General features: G+C 44.3%; 1 protein-coding gene across 2 annotated transcripts in view; it reads left to right on the top strand.

The window, feature by feature from the left end:
• Positions 1-23,616, top strand: part of LOC116979588 — an 81,629-nt gene that overhangs the window by 32,158 nt on the left and 25,855 nt on the right. For both annotated transcript variants that reach the window (XM_033031170.1, XM_033031169.1), the window contains exons 4-11: positions 789-833; positions 1,601-1,627; positions 5,925-5,975; positions 17,896-17,940; positions 20,435-20,478; positions 20,617-20,669; positions 20,898-21,115; positions 22,331-22,584. In XM_033031170.1, the coding sequence (XP_032887061.1) occupies positions 789-833; positions 1,601-1,627; positions 5,925-5,975; positions 17,896-17,940; positions 20,435-20,478; positions 20,617-20,669; positions 20,898-21,115; positions 22,331-22,584 (737 nt within the window). The remainder of the gene's footprint in view (positions 1-788; positions 834-1,600; positions 1,628-5,924; positions 5,976-17,895; positions 17,941-20,434; positions 20,479-20,616; positions 20,670-20,897; positions 21,116-22,330; positions 22,585-23,616) is intronic.

Here is a 23,616-nt window from a genome sequence, read left to right as displayed (position 1 = left end):
TCCATGTAACAATAAAGTACCATTATTGTCGGAAATGCGTGGCTTTCTTGTATTTCCTGGCTTCTGTATTTCCATGCCTATGTTATGGAACTAATTCCTCCCAACAAATGGCGAGACCTGGCTATGGTGGGGGGTGGGGGTTTGCCGAGAGAACAAAAATGGACGCCGCATGGGGCGGCTCCAATAACATAGAGGGATCTAGTGTGGGGACTGCAAGAACAAGGAATGGATCAGTGTGACTACATTGAGCACTTTGTAACGGTGTCGGCGCCCTATACTTGGTGACACTTTGCATGCTTCGTGTATGGCATGCAAAACAAAGAATTTCACTGTGACTCGTCGCATGTGGTAATAAAGTATTCCTTCATTCAATCAAATTGGCTGATATGGGCGCTCCGTGGTTCATTTAATCACCCTGGTGCAGTTAGAGTTATACAGTCATTCAGCATGGAAACAGGCCCTTCAGCTTAACTTGCCCATGCTGAGCTAGATACCCCATCTACACTAGTCCCACGTTGTCAGCGCCCTTTACGTGGCAACTATTTGCATACCTAGGGTATGCAAGCAAAGAATTTCACTGTGACCTGTCACGAAACAATAAAGTATTTATTCATTCGTTCCCCTGGCTGCCTTTAGCCCATATCCCTCTAAACCTTCCCTATCCATGTACCTGCCCAAACGTCTTTTAAATGTTATGGCACCTGCCTCAGTTCTATCAGCTTTTTGTGGCCCGTATCAGGAAAGTAGCTTTTATGGATATTTTATTATCTCTCTTTTCTTATGCACAGGTTCTGATGATGAAAGTTCTGCAGAATCTGATAAGGTGGAGTCTGGTAAGCTGAAACACCTTCTTTGTTTCTCACGCTTCTCAGCATTCAAGCTATGGAACCTAGTGGTATCCAGAATCAAAGGGTGCATGTATTTCAGCACAAAAAATGATCAGCTAATATTTAGATTAGTTACTAATTAACGTATGTTTTATAACACTAGATAAAGATCAGATAAAGGCAGGTTTATTAAGTTGAAACACGCACTTTGTTTCATGCACATCAACATTCAGATTATCGTGCAGCAATAATACACATACACCAACACAATAGGGTGCATTTATTTCAGTATAAATGTCTGATTAGATAATGTTAATGTGGTCCAGCTTTCGATATTTGTTTTATGATACTAAAATAAAACGCCAATTGAATTGAGCACAACAGCCAACTGTTTCTAAATACAGAGCAAAAAAGAGAGCTACTGGGTCAGGCATCATCTATAGAGGGAATGGACAGTTCATGTTTCAGGTCGAGACCCTTCACCTGGAGTTTGATGCTGTCTAGTGGGCTGCCACTGGATCTCCAGATTACAGCATCTGCAGTCTCATGTGCCTCTGTATCTAAATATTATTGGACTTATTTAATTGAGTTAACTTCATCAATGCACCAAAATATTTAACTAATCATTAAAATAATACTTTGAAGTATTACTTTCACAGATTTGAATTTTTAAGGCATGCTTATTTTGCGTTTAATATTGGTGCATTTCATGATTATTTTTTCTCTTTCTTTTACACCTAAAATTCTCAATGATATTGAATAAAAATGTGAAGATTTGGACACATCCGAGGCAGATTCAGGTAATTTTTTTCCCATTGTTCAATAAATTGATGTGTTGGCATTATTGATAAAAAATAAACAAACTAATATTTTGAACGGAGACAAGGAAACACTTTTTCTCACAGAGAGTGGCGAGTCTGTGGACTGCTCTGCCTCAGGTGGAGGCGGGTTCTCTGGATGCTTTCAAGAGAGAGCTAGATAGGGCTCTTAAAAATAGCGGATTCCGGGGATATGGGGAGAAGGCAGGAAAGGGGTACTGATTGGGGATGATCAGCCATGATCACATTGAATGGCGGTGCTGGCTCGAAGGGCCGAATGGCTGACTCCTGCACCTATTGTCTATTGTCTATTGTCTATAATAATTTAAGTATGTCTAACTCTAGACTAACCCATCCTTGCTGAATGTTCTACTTATTTATATTGATCTTTCAATTTTAGCATTAACATGAAGAATCTGATTACTGAATGATTATTTCACATATATGTGCATGATAACTGACTACTTCAATAAAGTAAATGAAGAATTGCACCTATCTTTACCTCAGGAAGCTTCTAAAGTACAGACTCCTTTCGCAGTGCAGTCAACACAGTGGCAAAACTAGCAGAGCTGCTTCCACACAGCACCAGAGACCTGGGTTCGATTGTGATCTCTGGTGCTGTCTGTGTGGAGTTTGCATGTTCTCCCTGTGACTGCATAGGTTTTCACTGGCTGCTTCAGTTTTCTCTCACATCCCAAAGATGCACAGGTTAGCAGGCCAACTGTAAAGTTGCCCCTAAAGTTTAGGGAATGGATGCAAAAGAGCGACAACTATTGTGTATGCGTGATCAATAATCAGCATGGACTCTGTGGGCCAAAGGGCCTGTTTCCATGGTAGATCTCTGAAATAAACAAGGGGAATCATGCCGGGCAGTCTGTACACAATTAGCTCCTCCAAACAGCATGATGACTCTAAGATCATCTCAGACTGGTAAAATAATCTCTGACCCCTCTCGTCCTGGCCACAACTCCTTTGAAGCACTTCCCTCTGGAAGGCGAGTCCACAGTCAAAGCCGCCACAGTCAGACATAAAAACAGCTTTTTCCACGAGCAGTAGCTCTGCTCTGTAACCTCCTCTGGCTCTGGTATTTTAATTGTCTACTGTATATCATGTTGTTACTTGCGAGCAAAGCACCAAGGCAAATTCCTTGCATGTATACATACTTGGCTCCTAAAATGTATTCAATTCAATTCAATTCAATTCAATAAGAGGGTGATCTGCATGGAACAATAATTCAATAGGAAATAATTAGACTAGCAGTTGATGGCATGGCATGCAACAGGCCGAATCCTGGGAAGTGGAGTCGGTACAGATAGATTTTGATGGTTGCTATGATACGGTGGGCTGAAGGGCCTGTTTCTGTGCAGTATGACTCAACGACTTCATTGATTTTTAGTCTAGTTTTTGTTGTTACACTTACCGAAATAACAGTGAAAAGCATTTGTTTGGGTCCTATCGCTGGAGTTTAGGAGGCGGGATCTCATCAAAACCCACCAAATAACGAAAGGCCTAGATAGTGGAGGCGTAGAGGATGTTTCCAGCAGTGGGAGAGACCAGGAATAAAAGCACGTGCCTTCGGAATGGAGATTAGAGGATTTTCTTTTGCCCGAGGGTGATGAATGTACGGAATTCATAGCCACAGGCGGCCAAGTCATTTGGTATTTTAAAAATGGAGACTTGATTAGTAAAGGTGCCAAAGATTGAATGGGGTTGAGAGGGGAAAATGGATCAGCCATAATCGAATGGCAGACTCGATGGGCCGAATGGCCTAATTCTGCTCCTATGCCTTATGATCTTACGATCTCTACCTGCTGCACCAGTAGGATGTTCTTTCAAGGATAACTATGGGGCAAATGAGTTCATAAGTGATAGGTTCAGAATTAGGCCATTAGGCCTATCAAGTCTATGACATTCAATCATAGAAACATAGAAAATAGGTGCAGGAGTAGGCCATTCGGCCCTCCGGCCATTCAATATGATCATGGCTGATCATCCAACTCAGTATCCTGTACCTGCCTTCTCTCCATACCCCCTGATCCCATTAGCCACAAGGGCCACATCTAACTCCCTCTTAAATATAGCCAATGAAATGGCCTCAACTACCTTCTGTGGCATTCCAGAGATTCACCACTCTCTGTGTGAAAAATGTTTTTCTCATCTCAGTCCTAAAAGATTTCCCCTTGTGTCCTTGGGCAAGACACTTCACCTACCTTTGCCTGGGACTAGAGACGGAAATTAGCTACTGATTGGCTACAATCTCGCATATTTACATGCAAATGTTCATTAATATGCACTGTCCCTATAAACAAATTATTAAATTATTATTATTATTATCCTTAAACTGTGTATTGGCTGATCTATCTTTGCCTTTCAACCACATTCTTCTGCCTTCTCCCCATAGCTCCTGATATTCCTGAATATAGTTTATCCCAACTTCCTCCCCTGTCTGGTTAGTCAGCATGGTTGTCTTGCTTCCATGTAAAATCCCAGATCTACTTTGATGTATTTGTAACGTACTGCCCTGAGTTGCTGCAGCTTCAGCTGGTTTATCTGCAGCCCACGCATTCATGTATGCACTAACCTCCGGATCTTTATGTCACTCTTCTGTGTTGTGCTGCAAGCCAGCTGCCAGATAGGAGACAGGATTAACCATTCAAAGCTGTACTTACAACACAAGGCACCTCCAACCATCTCTGGGGATGTGACACAATGTGGTACAAATGCGCAGGATTCATTTTTTAATATTTGGGAAGACATTAATGCTAGGTACTTAGAGTTTGAATCTAGTTTGTTTGAGTTTAGTTTATTGTCACGTGCACTGAGGTACAGTGAAAAGCTTTTGTTGTGTGCTAACCAGTCAGCAGAAAGGCAATACAATCAAGCCATCCACATTATACGGTTTCATGATGAAGGGAATAACGTGAATAATGATATATGCAAGATAAAGCCAGTCCGATCAAAGACAGAGATAGTCCGAGAGTCTGCAATGAGGTAGATCAGGAGTGGGGAACCTGCGGCCTTCTCGTGAAAAGGTTCCCCACCCCTGAGGTAGATAGTAGTTCAATGGTTCTCGTTGTTGGTAGGATGGTTCAGATGCCTGATAACAGCTGGGAAGAAACTGGCCCTGAATCTGGAGGTGTGCATTTTCACACTTCAATACATTTTGCGTGATGGGAGAGGGTAGAAGAGAGACATCTAGTTAAATGTCTTTCAGTTACTGGTTAAGTTTAGTTTAAAGATACAGCGCGGAAACAAGCCCTTCAGCCCATCGGGTTTGCACCGACCAGCAATCCCCGCACATTGACACTATCCTAGACTAGGGACAAAAAAAACCCCATTTATACCTGGTTAATTAACCCACATATCTGTACGTCTTTGGAGTGTGGGAGGAAACCGAAGATCTCGGAGAAAACCCACGCAGGTCACGGGGAGAACGTACAAACTCTGCGCAGACCAGCACCTGTAGCCAGAATCGAACCCGGGTCTCGGGCACTGTAAGGCAGCAACTCCACTGCTATGCCACCTTGGTGCATAGTAGAGTTGCTGCCTTACAGCGCCAGAGACCCAGGTTCAATCCTGACCATGGATGTTGTCTGTACAGAGTTTGTACGTTCTCCCCGTGACTGCACGGGTTTTCCCTGGATGGTCTGGGTTTCCTCTCACAGTTCAAAAACGTACAGGTTTGTCGGGTTAATTTGGCTTCGGTAAAAATTGTAAATTGTCCTGCGTTTGTAGGATTGTGCTTGTGTATGGGGATCGCTGGTTGGTGCGGAATCGGTGGGCCGAAGAGCCTGTTTTTGTGCTGTATCTCTTAAGACTGGAGTCACAGTGATGTTTTGTTGTATGTTTGTTGCATCATCCACAGGAACTCTAGAGACCCTGTGGAGCTGTTTGAGTGTTGATTCCCTGAAGTGTCTGCTGATTTTCCCTTGAACTATAACAACTAATAGAGAACCCCAACAAAAATACAACCTTTTTGCTAACATTGGCATTGTATACACTTTGGATATAATGTCTCTGCTCATTCTTTAATCGGTGTTCCTTGAAAAGCAGAAACATATACCAAAAAGTGCTTGTACAGAAGTATTAGCGCAAGGAAAATTAATGTATAAAGGGTAGAGTTGGCTTTGGCTCCCGAGAAACAATTTTGCTTTTAATGAACCAACTAGAGGGTGATTTTGAATGTCAGGTTAAAAAGTATCCACTGGAATTGTTCCAGCTAATTGCCTTCAAAATTAGTGAATGTGCTACTAATGTTAACCGCTCTTATTTAACACAGATCCAGGCACAGAAGACACAGAAGATCCTCAGTTGTTAAATCAGGAACCAGGTAATTATACGTTTCACTTCATGAAATTTACTGGTAGATTATAAGAAGTAAGCTTACCTGTAAACACCCTCGTTCTTAAACTGTAAGATTCTAAGGTGTTATTAGATATTTGTCAGCATGGTGGCACGGTGGTGTAGCGGTAGAGCTGTTGCCTTGTAGCGCCAGAGACCCGGGTTCGATCCTGCCTACAGGTGCTGTCTGTACATTCCCTTCGTGACCGCGTGGGTTTTCTCCGGGATCTCCGGTTTCCTCCCACACTCCAAAGACCTGCAGGTTTGTAGGTTAATTGATCAGTAAAATGGTAAATTGTCCGAAGTGTGTATAGAATAGTGTTAGTGTGCGGGGATCGCTGGTCGGCGTGGGCTAAAGAACCTATTTCCGCGCTGTATCTCTAAACTAAACAAAAAACGAATGTGAAGATTATTTTCCATTTGCCTATTCTTTTTCATTTTATAACACAAGTTTTATAACATTATAAGACACGTCATGAAACACAGCCAAAACAAAAAGAGGAAGTGCTGGAAATAGTCAGCAGGTCAGGCCACAACTGTGGGAAGAGGCAGTGCCAGCGCTTCTGGTTGGAGGGTGTTTGTCCAGAATCAAAAAGAAGACACAAAGAAGCTCGTAAAGTTGGAGGAAGGAGTGGGGAGGGAATGCCTCTGTTGGAGTGAAATCAGGATGATTATGGGGATTATCTAGTTAATGCTTAATAGGAATCACTAGAGAGTAAGGAACATAGATGAAAGAACATCAAAACATGAATGTTGTGGTTGTGAAATGCAAGGCAGGAGAACGTACCCAGCATGTCTTGGCCTGCTCTCCACTCCCAGACACAAACAAAGGGGAAATACGTACAAGCCGAGCTAATATTAGAGATGATAGACAGAAAATGCTGGAGTAACTCAGCAGATCAGGGAGCATTTCTGAAGAAAGGGTACAGGTGATGTTTCGGGTCAAGACCCTTCTTCAGACTGGGAGTCGGGGGGAGGGGGGGTTGGGGGGAAACTAGAGGTATAAAAAGGTTCAGAACTATTAAGAGAGAGTTAGATAGAGCTCAAGGGGCTAGTGGAATCAAGGGATATGGGGAGAAGGCAGGCACGGGTTATTGATTGGGGACGATCAGCCATGAATGGCGATGTTGGCTCGAAGGGCCGAATGGCCTCCTCCTGCACCTATTTTCTATGTTTCTAAATCAGAACTGGCACTGATGACCAAGGAAAGGTGGAGCCCACATTGGTCAATTGTTGGCCGTGGAAGAGGTGACAACGGAGGGATATATGGATGCGACTGTATGGAATATATATGGATGGAACTAGCAGGGCAACTATGGTGGGGGCAGAGAGAGGGGCAATGCGGTCATTCAATATTCATACCGCTGGGTTGGAAGCTGGCCAAGCAAAATATGAGGTGCTGTTCCTCCAATTTGCCTGTGGCCTCACTCTGACAGTGGAGGAGGCCCAGGACAGAAAGGTCAATATGGGAATGGGAGGGAGAGTTAAAGTGTTTGACAACTGGGAGATCGTGTAGGCCAAGGCAGATTAATTGTAGGTGTTCAGCAAAACGATGGTCCCTTCCCACCATCCAGTGGCCCAAACAGTTTTTCCAGGTGCATCACACTTCACTTGCAGTTCTTCTCAACTAGGATACTGCACGTAGCCAAAACATAAAGTGCTGGAGGAACTCAGTGGATCAAGCAGTATCTGTGGGGGGAATGGACAGATACTGTTTTGTGTCAGGATCTTTCTTTGGACTGCATTTGGTGTACACAGTCTGGTCTCCTCTTACTGAATAAACCAAATGCAGATTGAGCCATGGCTTAGACTAGGGACTTTAGAGATACAGTCCACCGAGTCCGCAGCAACCAGTCATCACTAGCACTATCCTACACACTAGGGACAATTTACAATTTTACTGAAGCCAATTAACCTACAAACCAATATGTCTTTGGAGTGTGGGAGGAAACCGGAGCACCCAGAGAAAAGCCACACGGTCACAGGGAGAACGTACAAACTCCGTACAGGCTGCAGTCAGGATCGAACCCAGATCTCTGGTGCTAAGACAGCAACTCTACTGTTGTGCCACCATGCCGCCCCTGTATTCAGTGCACAGGGGTGACCCTGACCCCCTTTCCTGCCACTTTAATCACCATTCCACTCTCACTGTGACCTCCTGAAGTACTGCAGAGAGGCACAATGCAAGGTTGAGGAACATCACCTCATCTTCTGCCTGGGCACGCTGCAGTCCTCCAGAACCAACACTGAACTCTCCAACTTAACAGAGATGAGTTATGCAACATGTGCCCTGGGATTCAGACAACCCAGACAAAGCTCAACATCTTAACCAATCAACAACTATCCAAATAAAGCTTCGCAACATTATTTACATTATGTATATCTGGTTGCATGATTGACCCAATCAGTTCCATGCAATTTACACATTGTAATAATCTGCAGATGTCCCATTCTCTCCCTGCAGCTCTTATCTAGGCCACAGACAAACTGGCATCATTCAACAGCTTGTCCCAGTTCTGCAAAAGGCACATTTAACTTGACCAAAATGGCCTAGCAGCACAGAAGCCTTTACTCAATTTTAAAGTCCTATCTGCTTCAATTTAGCCAGGATTAACACTAGGAAAACTGAAAGGTCTGAGGGTGGATAAGTCACCTGGACTGGATGGACTGCAGCCGTTCTGAAGAAGGGGGCCTCAGAGATTGTGGAGACATTAGTTGTGATATTTGAAGAATCACTAGAGTTGGGAGTTGAGGCGTGGTTCGTGAAGATTGGAAAGTTGTGAATATCACCCCGCTGTACAAGAAGGGAGCAAAGCAGAGTAGCAGAAACTATAGGCTCGTTTGCCGACTTCGGTGGTTGGTAAGATTTTAGAGTCAATTATAAAGGATGAGGTTACGCCATACTTAGAAGTTCATGATAAAATAGGCCGGTCAGCATGGTTTTGTGAAGGGAAGATCTTGCCTGATGAATCTGCTGGAGTTCTTTGAGGAAGTTCATAGCAGGACAGGCAGAGGGGAGGCTGTAAATGGGATGAGGAGGCAGAGATCAGCCATGATTGAATGGCGTAGACTCTCGATGGGCTTAATGGCCTAATTCTACGCCTATAACTTGTGAACGTGAACTCTCCCACTATCCTTCTAACCTCCAACGAGTACAGGCCCAGAGTCGTCAAATGCTCATCATACCTTAACCCAGTCATCCCTGAGATCATTCTCATCTACCTCCTCTGAACTCTCCAACACCAGTTAATTCCTTCCCGCATATGTGGCCCAAAACTGCTCACAATACTTCCAATGTGGCCTGACCATTGTCCTATCAAGCCTCAGCATAACATCCCCACTTTTTCATTCTAGTCCTCCCGAAATGGATGCTAACATTGCATTCATCTGCCTTCCTTCCTACCGAATCAACCTGCAAATGAACCTTTTTGGAATCCTGCACCAGCACTCCCAAGGAAGAGTCAAATACCTGGAATGTTAACTCGGTTTCTCTTCCACAGAATGCTCCCTGGCATGCTGAACATTTCCAGCATTGTGTGTTTGTTTTTCGATTTCCAGCATTTGTCGTTCTGGTTTTATCTTCACTTATTTGTTAGGCAAATGCTTTTGCTGATGGGAAACTATCATAAGATCAATCCAATTTTAACTCCTTTTGGATTTCATGAAAGGGGGAGATAACATTGATGCAGAGAATTATGTGGATGAATGAGCAAACCCACAGGGCTACTTCCTGCTTGCTCTGCAGTTTAAGTTCTTGAATGTTATATTTCCTGCTTGTGGTATTTTTGCATAACATGAGACTACATATGGCTGACACGGAAAGCTTTTGATATTCTTGGCTCCTGCACTGTAATTTTGCATACTTTAAATAGGCATGACATGTGCTTGCATGTGAGAGGCAGAGTGTTTATGGTTACGTTGCTCAATTGTTGATATCGCTACGCTGTTGAGAGTTTGGTGGATTGTTTACAGAGCTGCTCTTGTGCTTTCTGAACACACCCTTTGGTCTTGCAATGTCCAATGACCACATTCCTTGAGCACACAGCTGCACACACCTCAGAATGAACTTCAAGAGATGTCATTTCCAGTGTCCCAATGATTAGATTAGATTAGATTAGATTAGATTCGTTTATTGTCATTCAGACCTTTCGGTCTGAACGAAATTTTGTTTCCCTGCAGTCATACATATAATTTAAAAAATGACAAAAACACACAATCAACACAAATTTAACATCCACCACAGTGAGTTCACCAAACACCTCCTCACTGTGGTGGAAGGCAAAATCTTAAAGTCTCTGTCTCTACCCTCTTTGTTCTCCCTCTGCGCCGAGGCGACGGTTCAAACTCCGCGGGTGGTCGCTACCTCCGCCACAGCTCCGAGGCCGAGTCGGGTCTCCGTTGCTGCTGCCTCCGCCACAGCATCGGGGCCAAGTCGGGTCTCCGCTGCCGCTGCCGCCACCACAGCTCCAGGGCCGAGTCGGATCTCCGCTGCCGCTGCCTCCGCCACAGCTTCGGGGCCGAGTCGGGTCTCCGCTGCTGCTGCCGCCGCCACAGCTTCGGGGCCGAGTCGGATCTCCACTACCGCTGCTGCTGCCGCCACCGCCACAGCTTCGGTGCCGAGTCGGGTCTCCGCCGCTGCTGCCGCTGCTACAGCTCCGATGCCGCCAGCTCCGCCATTAGGCCTCGGCGCAGACGGAGACGGGGACGGGGAATACGACCGAAGAAAAAGTCGCATCCCCCGAAAGAAGAGACCAAACCATGTTTCTCCCACCCCACCCACACACACACATACACAACTTAATAAAACAAAATTAACTAAAACATGACAAGGAACAAAACGAAAGAAAAAAAACCAGACGGACTGCAGGTGGGCCGCAGCTGTTAAGCCAGCGCCGCCATCTTAAAGTGATGCTAAGAACCATTGATGGGCACAAAAAGCTGGAGTAACTCCGCGGGTCAGACAGCATCTCTGGAGATAAAGAATAGGTGGCGTTTCGGGTCGAGACCCTTCATCAGACTGAGAGTCAGGGGAAAGGGAAATGAGAGATGACAGAGGGGGATCTGCGAGAGAGTATTGAAGAGAGAGTTGGATATAGTTCTTGGGACTAATGGAATCAAGGGATATGGGGAGTAAGCAGGAATGGGGTACTGATTTTGGATGACCAGCCATGATCATATTGAATGGCGGTGCTGGCTCGGAGGGCCTGCTCCTGCACTGATTTTCCATGTTTCTATGAGCGAGGATGTTGCAGAACATGATGTTGGAGAGAGAAGGAGAACTTCTTCAAAGTAGGCATACCTTGAGGACATATCGCAGTGGAACAGACGTTGTTTGTAAAGAAGCCGAGTGTTACCATCTACAATAATCTATTTAAATATCCTGAGGCTAACTTGCAATGAATATGTCCCAGCCCATTATCTATATTTATGCAGTTGTGTCCGAAGACTTCTTTGCCATTGAACAATGCAAGACTTAATAGCTCAGATGGAAATTAAATGTGTTCCCGCAGTTGGAATAGGAAGGACATTTCAAACTGAAGCCAATTGACCCAAGTTCACTTTTTATTTGCGAACCAAAGTTTTCGCCCAATATCTTGGGTTAATTAGCTTCAGCTTTTCCAACTACAGGAACACATTTAATTTTGATCCAGATGTCTAATCATGAGTTCATCATGGGCAACTGTATCTTAAAAGCCATGAAAAGAGTTGATCTTCCAGCAGTCAGGTAGCAGCACCAGGGGAAGCATTACAACGAGATGGTTAGGCTTCCAAACTACTTGAGAAAGCACAAAAACTAAGAGCCACATTAGTAAGTAGATTATGGTTCAGTCAGTCGTGATGTTCACTGCTCCAAGTGCTCACCAGGGACCATTGTTGGAACTGGCTGAGACATTGAGATGAGGACTTGTAATTATATTTTACTTCATTGAAGTTGTTTGTTGATCTCTTTGTGCCGCTCATGCTGAAAGAAGCCATTTAATGTAAGTGTCTGCAGGTTCTGCTCACACCTTTCATCCCTCCATTTCTTACCCTTACCTCATGACCACACTGAGTGTTCATGAATCACTCACCACAAAGTGCAGGATGAATGCCGGCATAAAGCAGGACAAGTTTCCATGCAGAGAGTGGTGGGTGCATGGAACCCGTGCTAGTGGAAGCAGATGCAATAGTGTAAATCAAGAGGTCTTTGGATAGGCATATTGGATATGGAGGGATATGGACTATGTGCAGGCAGAGGGAATTAGTTTAACCCGGCGTCATGTTTGGTGTGGACATTGTGGGCCGAAGGGCCTGTTCCCATGCTGTACTGTTTCCATGTAATTAGAGGTGCCTTATACTAACGTCATGCTCTGCAAGAGCACAAAGTCTATTTCTCGTGACATCCTTTTCCTTTGCCTTGGATAAGTTTGACATGATCACTCTTGCAGGGCGGCCCGGTGGCGCAGCGGTAGAGTTGCTGCCTTACACCGCCAGAGACCCGGGTTTGTTCCCGACTACGGGTGCTGTCTGTACGGAGTTTGTACGTTCGCCCCGTGACCACGTGGGTTTTCTCTGGTTTCCTCCCACACTCCAAAGACGTACAGGTTTGTAGGTTAATTGGCTTGGTTTAAATGTAAATTGTTCCTACTGTGTGTAGGATAGTGTTAGTGTGTGGGTCCAAAGTCCGGTCAATAGACAATAGGTGCAGGAGTAGGCCATTCGGCCCTTCGAGGCAGCACCGCCATTCAATGTGATCATGGCTGATCATCCCCAATCAGTACCCTGTTCCTGCCTTCTCCCCATATCCCCTGACTCCGCTAATTCTAAGAGCCCTATCTAGCTCTCTCTTGAAAGCATCCAGAGAACCTGCCTCCACCGCCCTCTGAGGCAGAGAATTCCACAGACTCACCACTCTCTGTGAGAAAAAGTGTTTCCTTGTCTCCGTTTTAAATGGCTTACTCCTTATTCTTAAACTGTGGCCCCTGGTTCTGGACTCCCCCAACATCGGGAACATGTTTCCTGCCTCTAGCGTGTCCAAGCCCTTAACAATCTTATATGTTTCAACATGCTGGATGTACTGGGGTGCCCCCGATCCAGATAAGCCGTCGCCTTCGACCAGTTCGGTTCGCCTCTACTTGCCTGGCCACCTCTGTGTCTCGGGGGCACCTCCTGCAGCCGACCTTGAAGGCGCCGGAGGCAATACCCTGGTCCCTCTCCTACGGCCCACTCCTCGCGTCCGTCATCGCCAGCGGCTCCCTCCTCCTCGACTCTCGGGTCTTCAGGACCGAGCTCGGCGGCTTTGGAGAAATCAAACAATGCTGACAGCGAGAGTTCGCTTTGGGCAAACCTCCTTGCAGCATGATGCTCCCAAGATTGCAATAATTATGCACTCCACAGATATTAGTAACAGTGCCTCTCCAGTTCCTTAGTTTAGTTTATTGTCACGTGTACCTGGGATGTCAGGACTTTCATATGAAGAAAGACTGAATAGACTCGGCTTGTACTCGCTAGAATTTAGAAGATTGAGGGGGGATCTTATAGAAACTTACAAAATTCTTAAGGGGTTTAAGGATAAAGGGGAAATCCTTAAGGACCGAGATGAGAAAAACATTTTTCACACAGAGAGTGGTGAATCTCTGGAATTCTCTGCCACAGAAGGTAGTTGAGGCCAGTTCATTGGCTATATTTAAGAGGGAGTTAGATGTGGCCCTTGTGGCTAAAGGGATCAGGGGGTATGGAGAGAAGGCAGGTACAGGATACTGAGTTGGATGATCAGCCATGATCATATTGAATGGCGGTGCAGGCTCGAAGGGCCGAATGGCCTACTCCTGCACCTATTTTCTATGTTTCTATGTTTCTATGTACCGAACTACAGCAAAAATCTTTTGTTCCGTGCTAACCAGTCAGCGGAAAGACAATACATGATTACAATCGAGCCATTTACAGTGTATAGTTACATGATAAGGGAATAACATTTATCGCAAGGTTAAGCTAGTAAAGTCCGCTCAAAGGTAGTCCGAGGGTCTCCAATGAGGTAGATTGTAGTTCAGGACTGCTCTCTAGCTGTGGTAGGATGATTCAGTTACCTGATAACAGCTGGTAGCTAGAATGACACTATGATGAGTTCTCTCCGGAAATGCTGCCTGACCCACTGAGTTACTCCAGCATTTTATGTCTATCTTCGGTGTAAACCAGCATCTGCAGTTAATTCCTTACCCATGTTGAGTTTAGATCCCATTGGCAGAGCCATCACCCTGTGAACTGAGACTCCTGTTTCCTTTGCAGAATCTCCATGGGATCACCGGGATCACGTTTGGCTGTCAAATCAATAAATGAGGCCAGTAACTGAATAGATCGATATTCCAAATGGACTGCGTTGGTATAGTGCAGATGTAATTTGAAATGAGACCAAGCGGCCACTGACTGTATGTCTTGATCAAGTGAAGTGAACACTGAATGTGGCTGCTCTCTAAGTGCTCTATTCAGTCAAGAGATTATTAAGTACCCCTCTGACCTTATCGAGGAGCCCTGGTACTTTGTGATGCTTTGATCCAAAGATCCATTAGCACACTTGACCGCAAAGTGCTCTTAAGTGGGCCATTTGTATGGTTTATAAATGGGGAAAGCAGCTTGCCCTGATGGTATTCAGCCTCTGCGACTGATACAAGATGAAGCAGGTGTCGGGTTTATTAATGTGAAGGCAGTGCCTACAGTGAGGATTAACGATGAGGATTGAGCAAGGCCGGACAGCAGTGACAAATTGATTTCATTGATCAGGTCTAAGGTTCTGGAAAAGCTCTTGTTGCAACTTTTGATTGAGAAACAAGACAACATTTATAGCTTCTGGAAATCATTATTAGTTGTAGTCAAATAACTGGATTAGCACATTGAGCGAGGTCTATTCTGAAGATACTGTATTGGCTAAAATGACACTGTGAATGAGGGTGTTTTAAGAATGTGAAAGAAAGAGTGAATGTTATGGGGCATTTGAGAATTTTTGCACGTTGTTTTGTCATTAGCAGAGCTTGGTACAGTCTCCTCATGTCCAGGGTGAGGGCTGAGTGGCTCCTTTCTATCAGGTTCCTCCTGCCATTGGTGAGTGCCATCATCTGGCTGTCCTGTAAATCTGTCCTCCCTTAACTCAGTCTCGGCAGGCGAGCGTTGATGGGCACATTCTGCAGTGTGCAGGAGGGCAGTAGCAGAGCCAAGAGTGTTTTATTGTCACATATCCCAAAAAGAACAAAGACATTCTTACTGGCAGCAGCACGACAGAATATGTACATAGCACTCTGTACACAATATAACAAATGGAAAGTAGTTATGTGTGTGTGTGTGTATATATATATATATATATGTACATTTATATGTACATAGTGGTGAGGCTGTATTTAGAGTATTGTGTTTAAGAACTGCAGATGCTGGAAAAATCAAAAGTAGACAATGCTGGAGAAACTCAGCGGGTGAGGCAGCATCAATGGAGAGAAGGAATCGCCGATGTTTTGGGTTGTGACCCTTCTTCAGTTCTGAGCACCATGCCAAGCTGCAATGGGTACAGAGAAGATTTACAAGGATGTTGCCAAGACTTGAGGGTCTGAGCTGTCGGGAGAGGTTAGGTAGGCTGGGTCTCTATTCCTTGGAGCGCACGAGGATGATGGGTGATCTTATTGAGGTGTATAAAATCAGAAGTGGAATAAATCGGGTAGGTGCACAGAGTCTCTTGCCCAGAATAGGTGAATCGAGGATCGGAGGGCATAGTTACCTCTGAGAGGTAACTTTTCACACAAAGGGTGGTAGGTGTATGCAACAAGCTGCCAGAGGAGGTAGTTGAGGCAGGGACTATCCCAACATTTAAGAAACAGTTAGGCAGGTACATGGATAGGACAGGGTTGGAGAGATTTGGAACAAATGTGGACAGGTGGGACTAGTGTAGCTGGGACATGTTGGCCAGTGTGGACAAGTTGGGCCGAGGGGCCTGTTTCCACATTGTATCACTTTGTGAACTATACATGCACACACACCAATAGGTCCCCCAACGCAATATTCCACCTCTCCACCAATTCCAATATTGTATGTATTATATATATATATAGATATAATATATATATTATATATATATATATATATATATATATATATATATATATTATATATATATATATATATATATATATCCCATATATCTATCTACTCGCCAATATTGGAATTGGTGGAGAGTGGATTTGCGTTGGTGGACCAGCCCTCCCAGTGTGAACATTGGCCCCAACGGTCCCACTTAGTCTAGTGTATATATATCATACAACTAAGACTAAGTGGGACCCGTTGGGTCCCATGTTCACACGGGAGGGCTGGTCCCCCAACGCAATATTCCACCTCTCCACCAATTCCAATATTGGTGGCCAGTGAGGGGAGAGGGGGGGGGGGGGGGGGGGGGGGGGTTCTGGTGCACTAGTATGGGTGTTGTGGGCTGATGGGACTGGTTTCCAGAGGGCTAGTATGGACATTGTGGGCAAAATGGATTCTCAGCTCAGTCACTCAAGCCTGATGTGCTGGCAGCTGACTCACGGCCATTCCTTGAAATTCCATTTCAAGCAGAATGCAAGGCCAACAAATTCAAGTGCAGTTTCATACCACTTCAAGCAGGGTGCAAGGCCACCGAATTCAAGTGCAGTTTCCAACCACTTCAAGCAGGGTGCAAGGCCACCAAATTCAAGTGCAGTTTCTTACCACTTCAAGCAGGGTGCAAGGCCACCAAATTCAAATGCAGTTTCATATCATTTCATGCAGGGTGCAAGGCCACCAAATTCAAATGCAGTTTCATACCATTTCATGCAGGGTCAAGGCCACCACATTCAAATACAGTTTCATACCATTTCAAGCAGGGTGTAACCACCATAAAACCATACAAAATACCACATAAACACCACACTCAGAGTTCAGCAGACATTCAGTGTGTTCAATTGATTCACAGCTCACACAGATTCGTGACCTCTCCCTCCCCCATCTTGCAGAGACTGAGCCACATCCACACTTCCGGGTTTTATAATCCCTCCCCCTCCCACCGGAAGGGGAGTGGCCTTCATGGCGTGATTGACATGAGAGAGATTCTCAACATTTTTTAAACACTAATAACACTTTTATTTTTAATTGATGGGAAGAATGCTCTGCACCTGATGAGCGGAGGGGGACTGAATAAGATATCCAAAAATCACAGCCATAAGTGGTAGCATTTTATCTAAAATCAATATACAGTGCAAACAGGAAGTTGTCAAATTTAGACCACCAACCATTTGCTGTGCTTTTTTTCTAACCAACCACCAACAACCATTTGCTGTGCTTTATCTCAAACCAACCACCACCAACCATTTGCTGCGCTTTATTTCAAACCAACCACATTTTCTTTTTCAAACCACATTCAGGGCACTGAAGGTCAGTAAAACCACACTCACAGTTTAGTAGACATGTGCTCAGTGTTATTCACAGCTCAGAATGAGAGACGGGACCCTCTCGCGTCCCCCATCTTGCAGAGACTGACTGATGCACTCAACACTTCCGGGTTTTATAGTCCCTCCGGAAGGGGCGTGGCCTTCAGGAGAGAGAATCTTAACATTTTTTAAACATTAATAACTCTTTTATTTTTCATCGATGGGAAAAATCCTCTTGTCCTGCGTAGCGGAGGGGAACTGAGTAAGATGGCCAAATATCACAGCCGTAAGTGGCAGCATTTTTTAATGTGTGTGCTGAACATGATGCCTCGATAAACTAATGTCATCTGCCTGCACTTGATCCATATCCCTCCATTCTCTGCATATCCATTGGAGAAGGCCAAAACTAAACTAAAGCTGGTTAGAGGGCATTTTGCTATGCAAAGTTTTGATCTTCCTTCCTCTATGGACACACAGGAGAGCTAATTATGACATTATATTTTACAGAAAACTGCAGCACTGAAGAGACAGCAACCACAAATCCACACCCAGGTCAATTTATTTTAATGATTAATATATAGATTCTAGACTAAGTGGGACCCGTTGAGGTGGGGGGGGGTGGGGGAGGGGGGGGTGGGGGTGGGGAAGGGTGTGTGGGGAGGGGGGGGAAGAGGAGGTGAGGGAGGGAGTTGGGGAATGGGGGGATGTGGGTAATGGGAGGTGGTGTGGGGGAAGAGGGGATGTGGGGAAGGGGTGGGGTGGGGAAGGGGTGGGGTGGGGAAGGGGGAGTGTGGGGGGGTGTGGGGAAGGGGGGGGAAGGGGGTGTGTGGATGAAGGGGTTGTGGGGGAGGAGGGGTGTGGAGGAAGGGGGAGTGTGCGGGGAGGGGGTGTGTGGGGGAAGGGGGGGTGGGGTGGAGGGGGGGCGAGGAAGGGGGGAGGGGTGGTCGCACCAGATGCAGCTCGCACACTGCACATCCCACACCTTCAGCTTCCAGCCTCACGCTGCAGCTCCTGGTCCCACTACGACTTTACTCAGAGGCTTCTGGTTCCACATAACAGCTCCCGGCTTGTCGTGCTGTCGCTGCAGAAGCAGCCCGCACGCTGCTCTCTGCCCGCACGGCTTGTGGACTCAATCCGCATGGCTTGTGGACTCCGCCCCACCTCTGGGGCTTTATTCTCCTCGCCCCGGTGATTGACAGCGGGTGCCGGAAGGGGCATTACCTTCATGGTGAATGACAGGCGAGAAGATCAATTTTTTAAGGTTTCATAACTTTTGCAATATTCCAGCAGTCGGAACAAAACCTGGTGCGCTTGGAGCAGTGGAGAACGGTGAGCATGGTGGCGGAAAAAATCCTAGCGATATAGGCTACCATTTTTGCACAAATTTAAGAACAACGCAAACCGGAAGAGGACAAGATGAGAGTTTTAGTAATAGTATAGAACATATACCAATGGCCTGAATAGCAAAAAAATTATCTTAGGAAAATTGTTATTTGTTATTTTTTATTTACTGGTGGCAAAAATGTTACGTTGCAGGCAGATCCTTTTGTTGTCTCCTATTTAAAACTCAATTTATTTTCACATCATTTATTCCACTGGAGAATGTAGATTTTGGGTTGGGCTGTTTTTCCAACAATGCCCATAATCCTCAGCAGGTGAGAGGTTTGTTGATGCCATATATTAGTTCACAGTTGCCATCAAACATCTCCATGTGATGTTGTCCGTTGTTTTCCAACCAGTTTTTCTCTTATCTCTGGATGGTGACAGTTACTTCTTTCTTGAGAAATATTAGATTCAGTTCCATAGGTTGCTCACCCCTTATCCTAAGCGCTCATATTTTATACGGGAATTAGCAGAACGAGTATTAGCAGACAATTCCACGACTGGCACATTGATTGAAATAAAATATCTGCTTTCACAATGATCAGATATGATTGGCATCTAGCCTGATAGAGCCTTGTATCTAGAGTGCCAGGGCACATGTTATCTAAGCAGGTTAGCCCATTTATGTGACTCCAGGAGCTATGCTATATCAAACCACCCAAAGGCAAAGGGATTTTCAGCAAAATAATTTTGATAAAAAAACATCTTTCTGTTGGGTGTTGGATTTAATACCTTAATCACAGAGATTCAAATTAGATCTCTCAAAGGGTAGGAAGAATAGGTTGTAGTGGCCAATTGGCCTGTTTTGCATGTCATTGATGATGGCATGTGCCTTTAAATTTTAGACTGCCCGTTATATTGTGGGTGGGATTTATGACATGTTTTTGGGCGTGTTTTTAGCTTAGATGCTTGCGCAGAAGTTTAGTTTTTAGATTAGTTTGGAGAGACCATGGGGAAGGTTAAACCTTCTACCATGCGGGAACTTGCAGGGTCCATGGGAGATCTAAAGGAGATCATGCCAGGGTTACGGAGACACGAGGAGTTTACTAATGTCTAAAGTAATAAGCTGGAGTTGGAAGAAGATTGTAGTAACGAGTCGGAAGAAACTTGGATGTATCTTACTGTTTTCTATCAACAATAAAGCATTTATTCATCAAAATAATGTGTTTTGAAGCCATATCTGAGAAGAAGCTCTGAAGGTCTCCGTGAGTGAGCTCGCATGCGTTTAGAAGACACCCCCTTCAACCATTCTCATCCAAATAGTGGCTATGGTGCTAATTACCTGAAAGATATGATAATCTGCCGCTACATAGGTTTGAGAAGAGAGATTAGACAAACCAATGCATTTCTGCCTGAGGCATTGCCATGGTAACTTATGTCATAAAGTCATACAGCACGGAAACAGGCCCTTCGGCCCAACATGCCCATGCCGACAAAGATGCCCCATCTGCACTATCTCCATCTGGCCCATATCTCACTCAACCTTTCCTATCCATGTACCTGTCGAAGTGTCTTTTAAAGTAACAGTAACAGTTTTTATAGTAAATGTTGTGAAGTAACAGATAATCCTAAATTTCAGTTACAACTGTTTCATATTCTTACGTTCAATATTTTACATACAACTATTTTCTTTACAAACAAAAATCTATTTTTTCTCTCATAGGCTTATACATCAAGTCACCATGTCCATTCTGTGACAGACATCAGGTGAGAAACATTTTTGATTTATTTCTATGCTATAAAATTTCCAAAGTGAATTGAGGGGCAAAATGAGAATTGCAATATGAACGAGCATCTGTGCGAAATGTTGTGACCAATTCTAATGAATTTTCCTTTCAAATACAGAATCAAAACTTTGAACAAGTAACACCGAGACACATCTCGGAGGAGCGTTTCTGGTAGGCATTTTTCACAAACTTTGGACACATAATCAATTGATTAGTACAGGTGTCAGGGGTTTATGGGGAGAAGGCAGAAGAATGGGGTTGAGAGGGAAAGATAGACCTGTCATGATTGAATGGTGGAGTAGACTTGATGGGCCGAATGGCCTAATTTTGCTCCTATCACTTATGAGTGTTAGCATGAAGACAATTTTAATTAATCTTCCTTTATATCTTTACATACAGTTTGAAGTTGGAGCACGAAGGAAGCTATCAATGTGTTGCCACCGGCCTGGTATTTGAAGTGACAGATAAAGTTGACATTATTTACTCAATTCTGTCCTGGTGTAAATATGACACCTTTCTGAAAGACAACTGGAAACTCTGTGGCCCACTGTTTGATGTGAAGAGTGATCCCACCAGACTAAAAAGCATTTACTTCCCTCACTCTCTCTGCTTAGCAAGTAAGGAGATTTTTTGTTGTTGCATATAATAAATTGTGCATTTTCTTAATTTTGTTACTTGCAGACTTTGCTGCTGAACGCCACATTGTGCTCCACTAGGTGGCGGAATAAACCCAGTTTGGAGTGACAATATTTTGTATGGCAAACACCAATATTGCATCCATGAATTTGATCGTAGCCTTCACTGGTTTCCTTTTTTGGACTCACAAAGTCTGCAAGAATCCTCCAACACAGGTCTATAAATTTGAGTTTTATGTTCTCTCAAGAACACTTTTATGGCTCCTGTATTACAATGCAACGACATGTTTGCAGGAAAGCTTAAAATGCTGGAGGAACTTCACAGATAACGAAGATGGGGTTATAAATTGCAGCAGGATCTTGATCGGTTGGTCAGGTGGGCTGAGGAATGGTTGGTGGAATTTAATTCAGAGAAATGTGAGGTGTTGCCTTTTGGGAAGTCTGACAAGGCTACACATTGAATGGTAGGGCTCTGGGTAGTGTTGTAGAGCAGAGGGATCTGGGAATGCAGGTACATAGTTCATTGAAAATAGCATCACAGTTAGATAGGGTGGTCAAAACAGGCTTTAGGCACATTGGCCTTCATCGCTCAGAGTATTGAGTTTAGAAGTTGTGAGGTCATGTTGCAGCATTGGTGAGGCCACTGGTGAGGCTACTAGTGGTGAGGCCACGTTTAGAGTGTTGTGTTAAGTTTTTGATCACCGAGTTATAGGAAAGGTGTTGACAGGCTGGAAAGGGTGCAGAGAAGATTTAGGAGGATGTTGCCAGGGCTTGAGGTGGTGGAGTGGTGGGAGAAATGGGAGTACGGGAAAGAAAGAGGGAGTTGATGGGCAGGGGGGAATTACTTGGTTGGAGAATTCAATGTTCATACCATCGAGTTGTAAGCGGAATATAAGGCTCTGTTCCTTCACTGTGTGTGCGGCCTCACTCTGTCAATGGATGAGGCCAAGGACAGAGAGATTGGAATGGGAATGTGAGGGTGACTTTAAATGGTTAGCGACCGGGAACTCTATAGCCATTGATACATGGGCATGGAATGACAAGCAGTAATGAGGTTCAGATCTTTATTTTCTAGGATGCCTGCTTCTCTTGTATAACAACAAGAGCTGGCATCAAACCACCACATTCCTGATACTGTACTTGTGGAATGATGACTAAAAATGTTTTATCTTTATAATTTTTATTTTTTTTTCACAGATAGCTCATCTGATTTTAAATTTAAAATCTTACACATAAAGGACAAGGGTGCTGAAATAGAGTCAGTTACCGATCATTCAATATCACATGTTCAGTGGAATGTGAGTTCTTTGTCGCCAGTTGGCCCAATATTCCAGACCACCACCCAGGATGTGGAACATCATGGAGCGGTGCTGATTTACAAAGTCATTAATGGCCATCAGTCCTTATTGTTTCACGTGTATATAGCAGCAAACAATGATTCTGTAATTAAGGTAGGAACACATCTTTTTTTTAAATTAAAAAAAACCCTATTTATCTATTTATTTATTTATTTATTTATTTTTGAGTTCAACATTTATTGACATAACAAAATACACATACAGACAAAACAAAGAAGCACACAAAAGACAGTCGCAGAATGACAAAATACAAATCACCTAACCCCTATTAGCATCGCATCAAATCCTCTTAACATTCTATCATAAAAGCATCTTATTCACAGGCACCAGAGCAAGCTCATCCATTCATATCCTTAATCAATCTTGGCATTTGTAATAGTACCGGTTTCCATATAATATTAAAGGCATCAGTCCTCAACTGGAGTTTAGCCGTTATACTTTCCATCAAGTATACGTTTTTCAATCTTTCCCTCCACTGTTGAACATTTGGTGGCATTTCCTTTCTGATGGAACACTTCTAATTCTCTTTATTCAGGTCAACCTTATTACAGTAAACCCTCCCAATAACAGACCTCTTTAGTTTAGTTTAGTTTATTGTCACATGCAGCGAGGTACAGTGAAAAGCTTTTGTTGCGTGCCCATCAGACAATACATGATTATAGATGCATAATAACAGATTTTGGGTACTGCCGACCGAATCTTTATCTCTCTACATCATCGTCTATATCTCTCGTTTCCCTTTTCCCTAACTAGTCTGAAGAAGGGTCTCAGCCCGAAATGTCACCCTTTCCTTCTCTCCAGAGATGCTGCCTGTCCCGCTGAGTTATTCCAGCTTTCTGTATCTATCTTCTGTTGCAAACCGAGTTTGTTGTTTCACAGAATGGCCACTAGGTGGATGGATGGAGTGATTCTTGGTTGAGTTTTGTTTTACAAATGCAGGTACAGGGTCTCAGGTCGAGACCCTTCTTCAGACTGTCTGAGGAAAGGTCTCGACCCGAAACGTCACTTATTCCTTTTCTCCGGAGATGATTCCTAAATCGCTGAGTTCCTCCAGTTTTTTGTGTCTTATCTTCGGTTTAAACCAGCATCTGCAGTTCCTTCCTACACATTTTGTCGACTGTACAT

The sequence above is a fragment of the Amblyraja radiata genome, chromosome 13 (assembly GCF_010909765.2).
Source record: "Amblyraja radiata isolate CabotCenter1 chromosome 13, sAmbRad1.1.pri, whole genome shotgun sequence".
Classification (NCBI taxonomy): Eukaryota; Metazoa; Chordata; class Chondrichthyes; order Rajiformes; family Rajidae; genus Amblyraja; species Amblyraja radiata.
The sequence above is the reverse complement of the archived record's forward strand: the minus strand, read 5'-3'. Positions and strand labels throughout refer to the sequence as shown.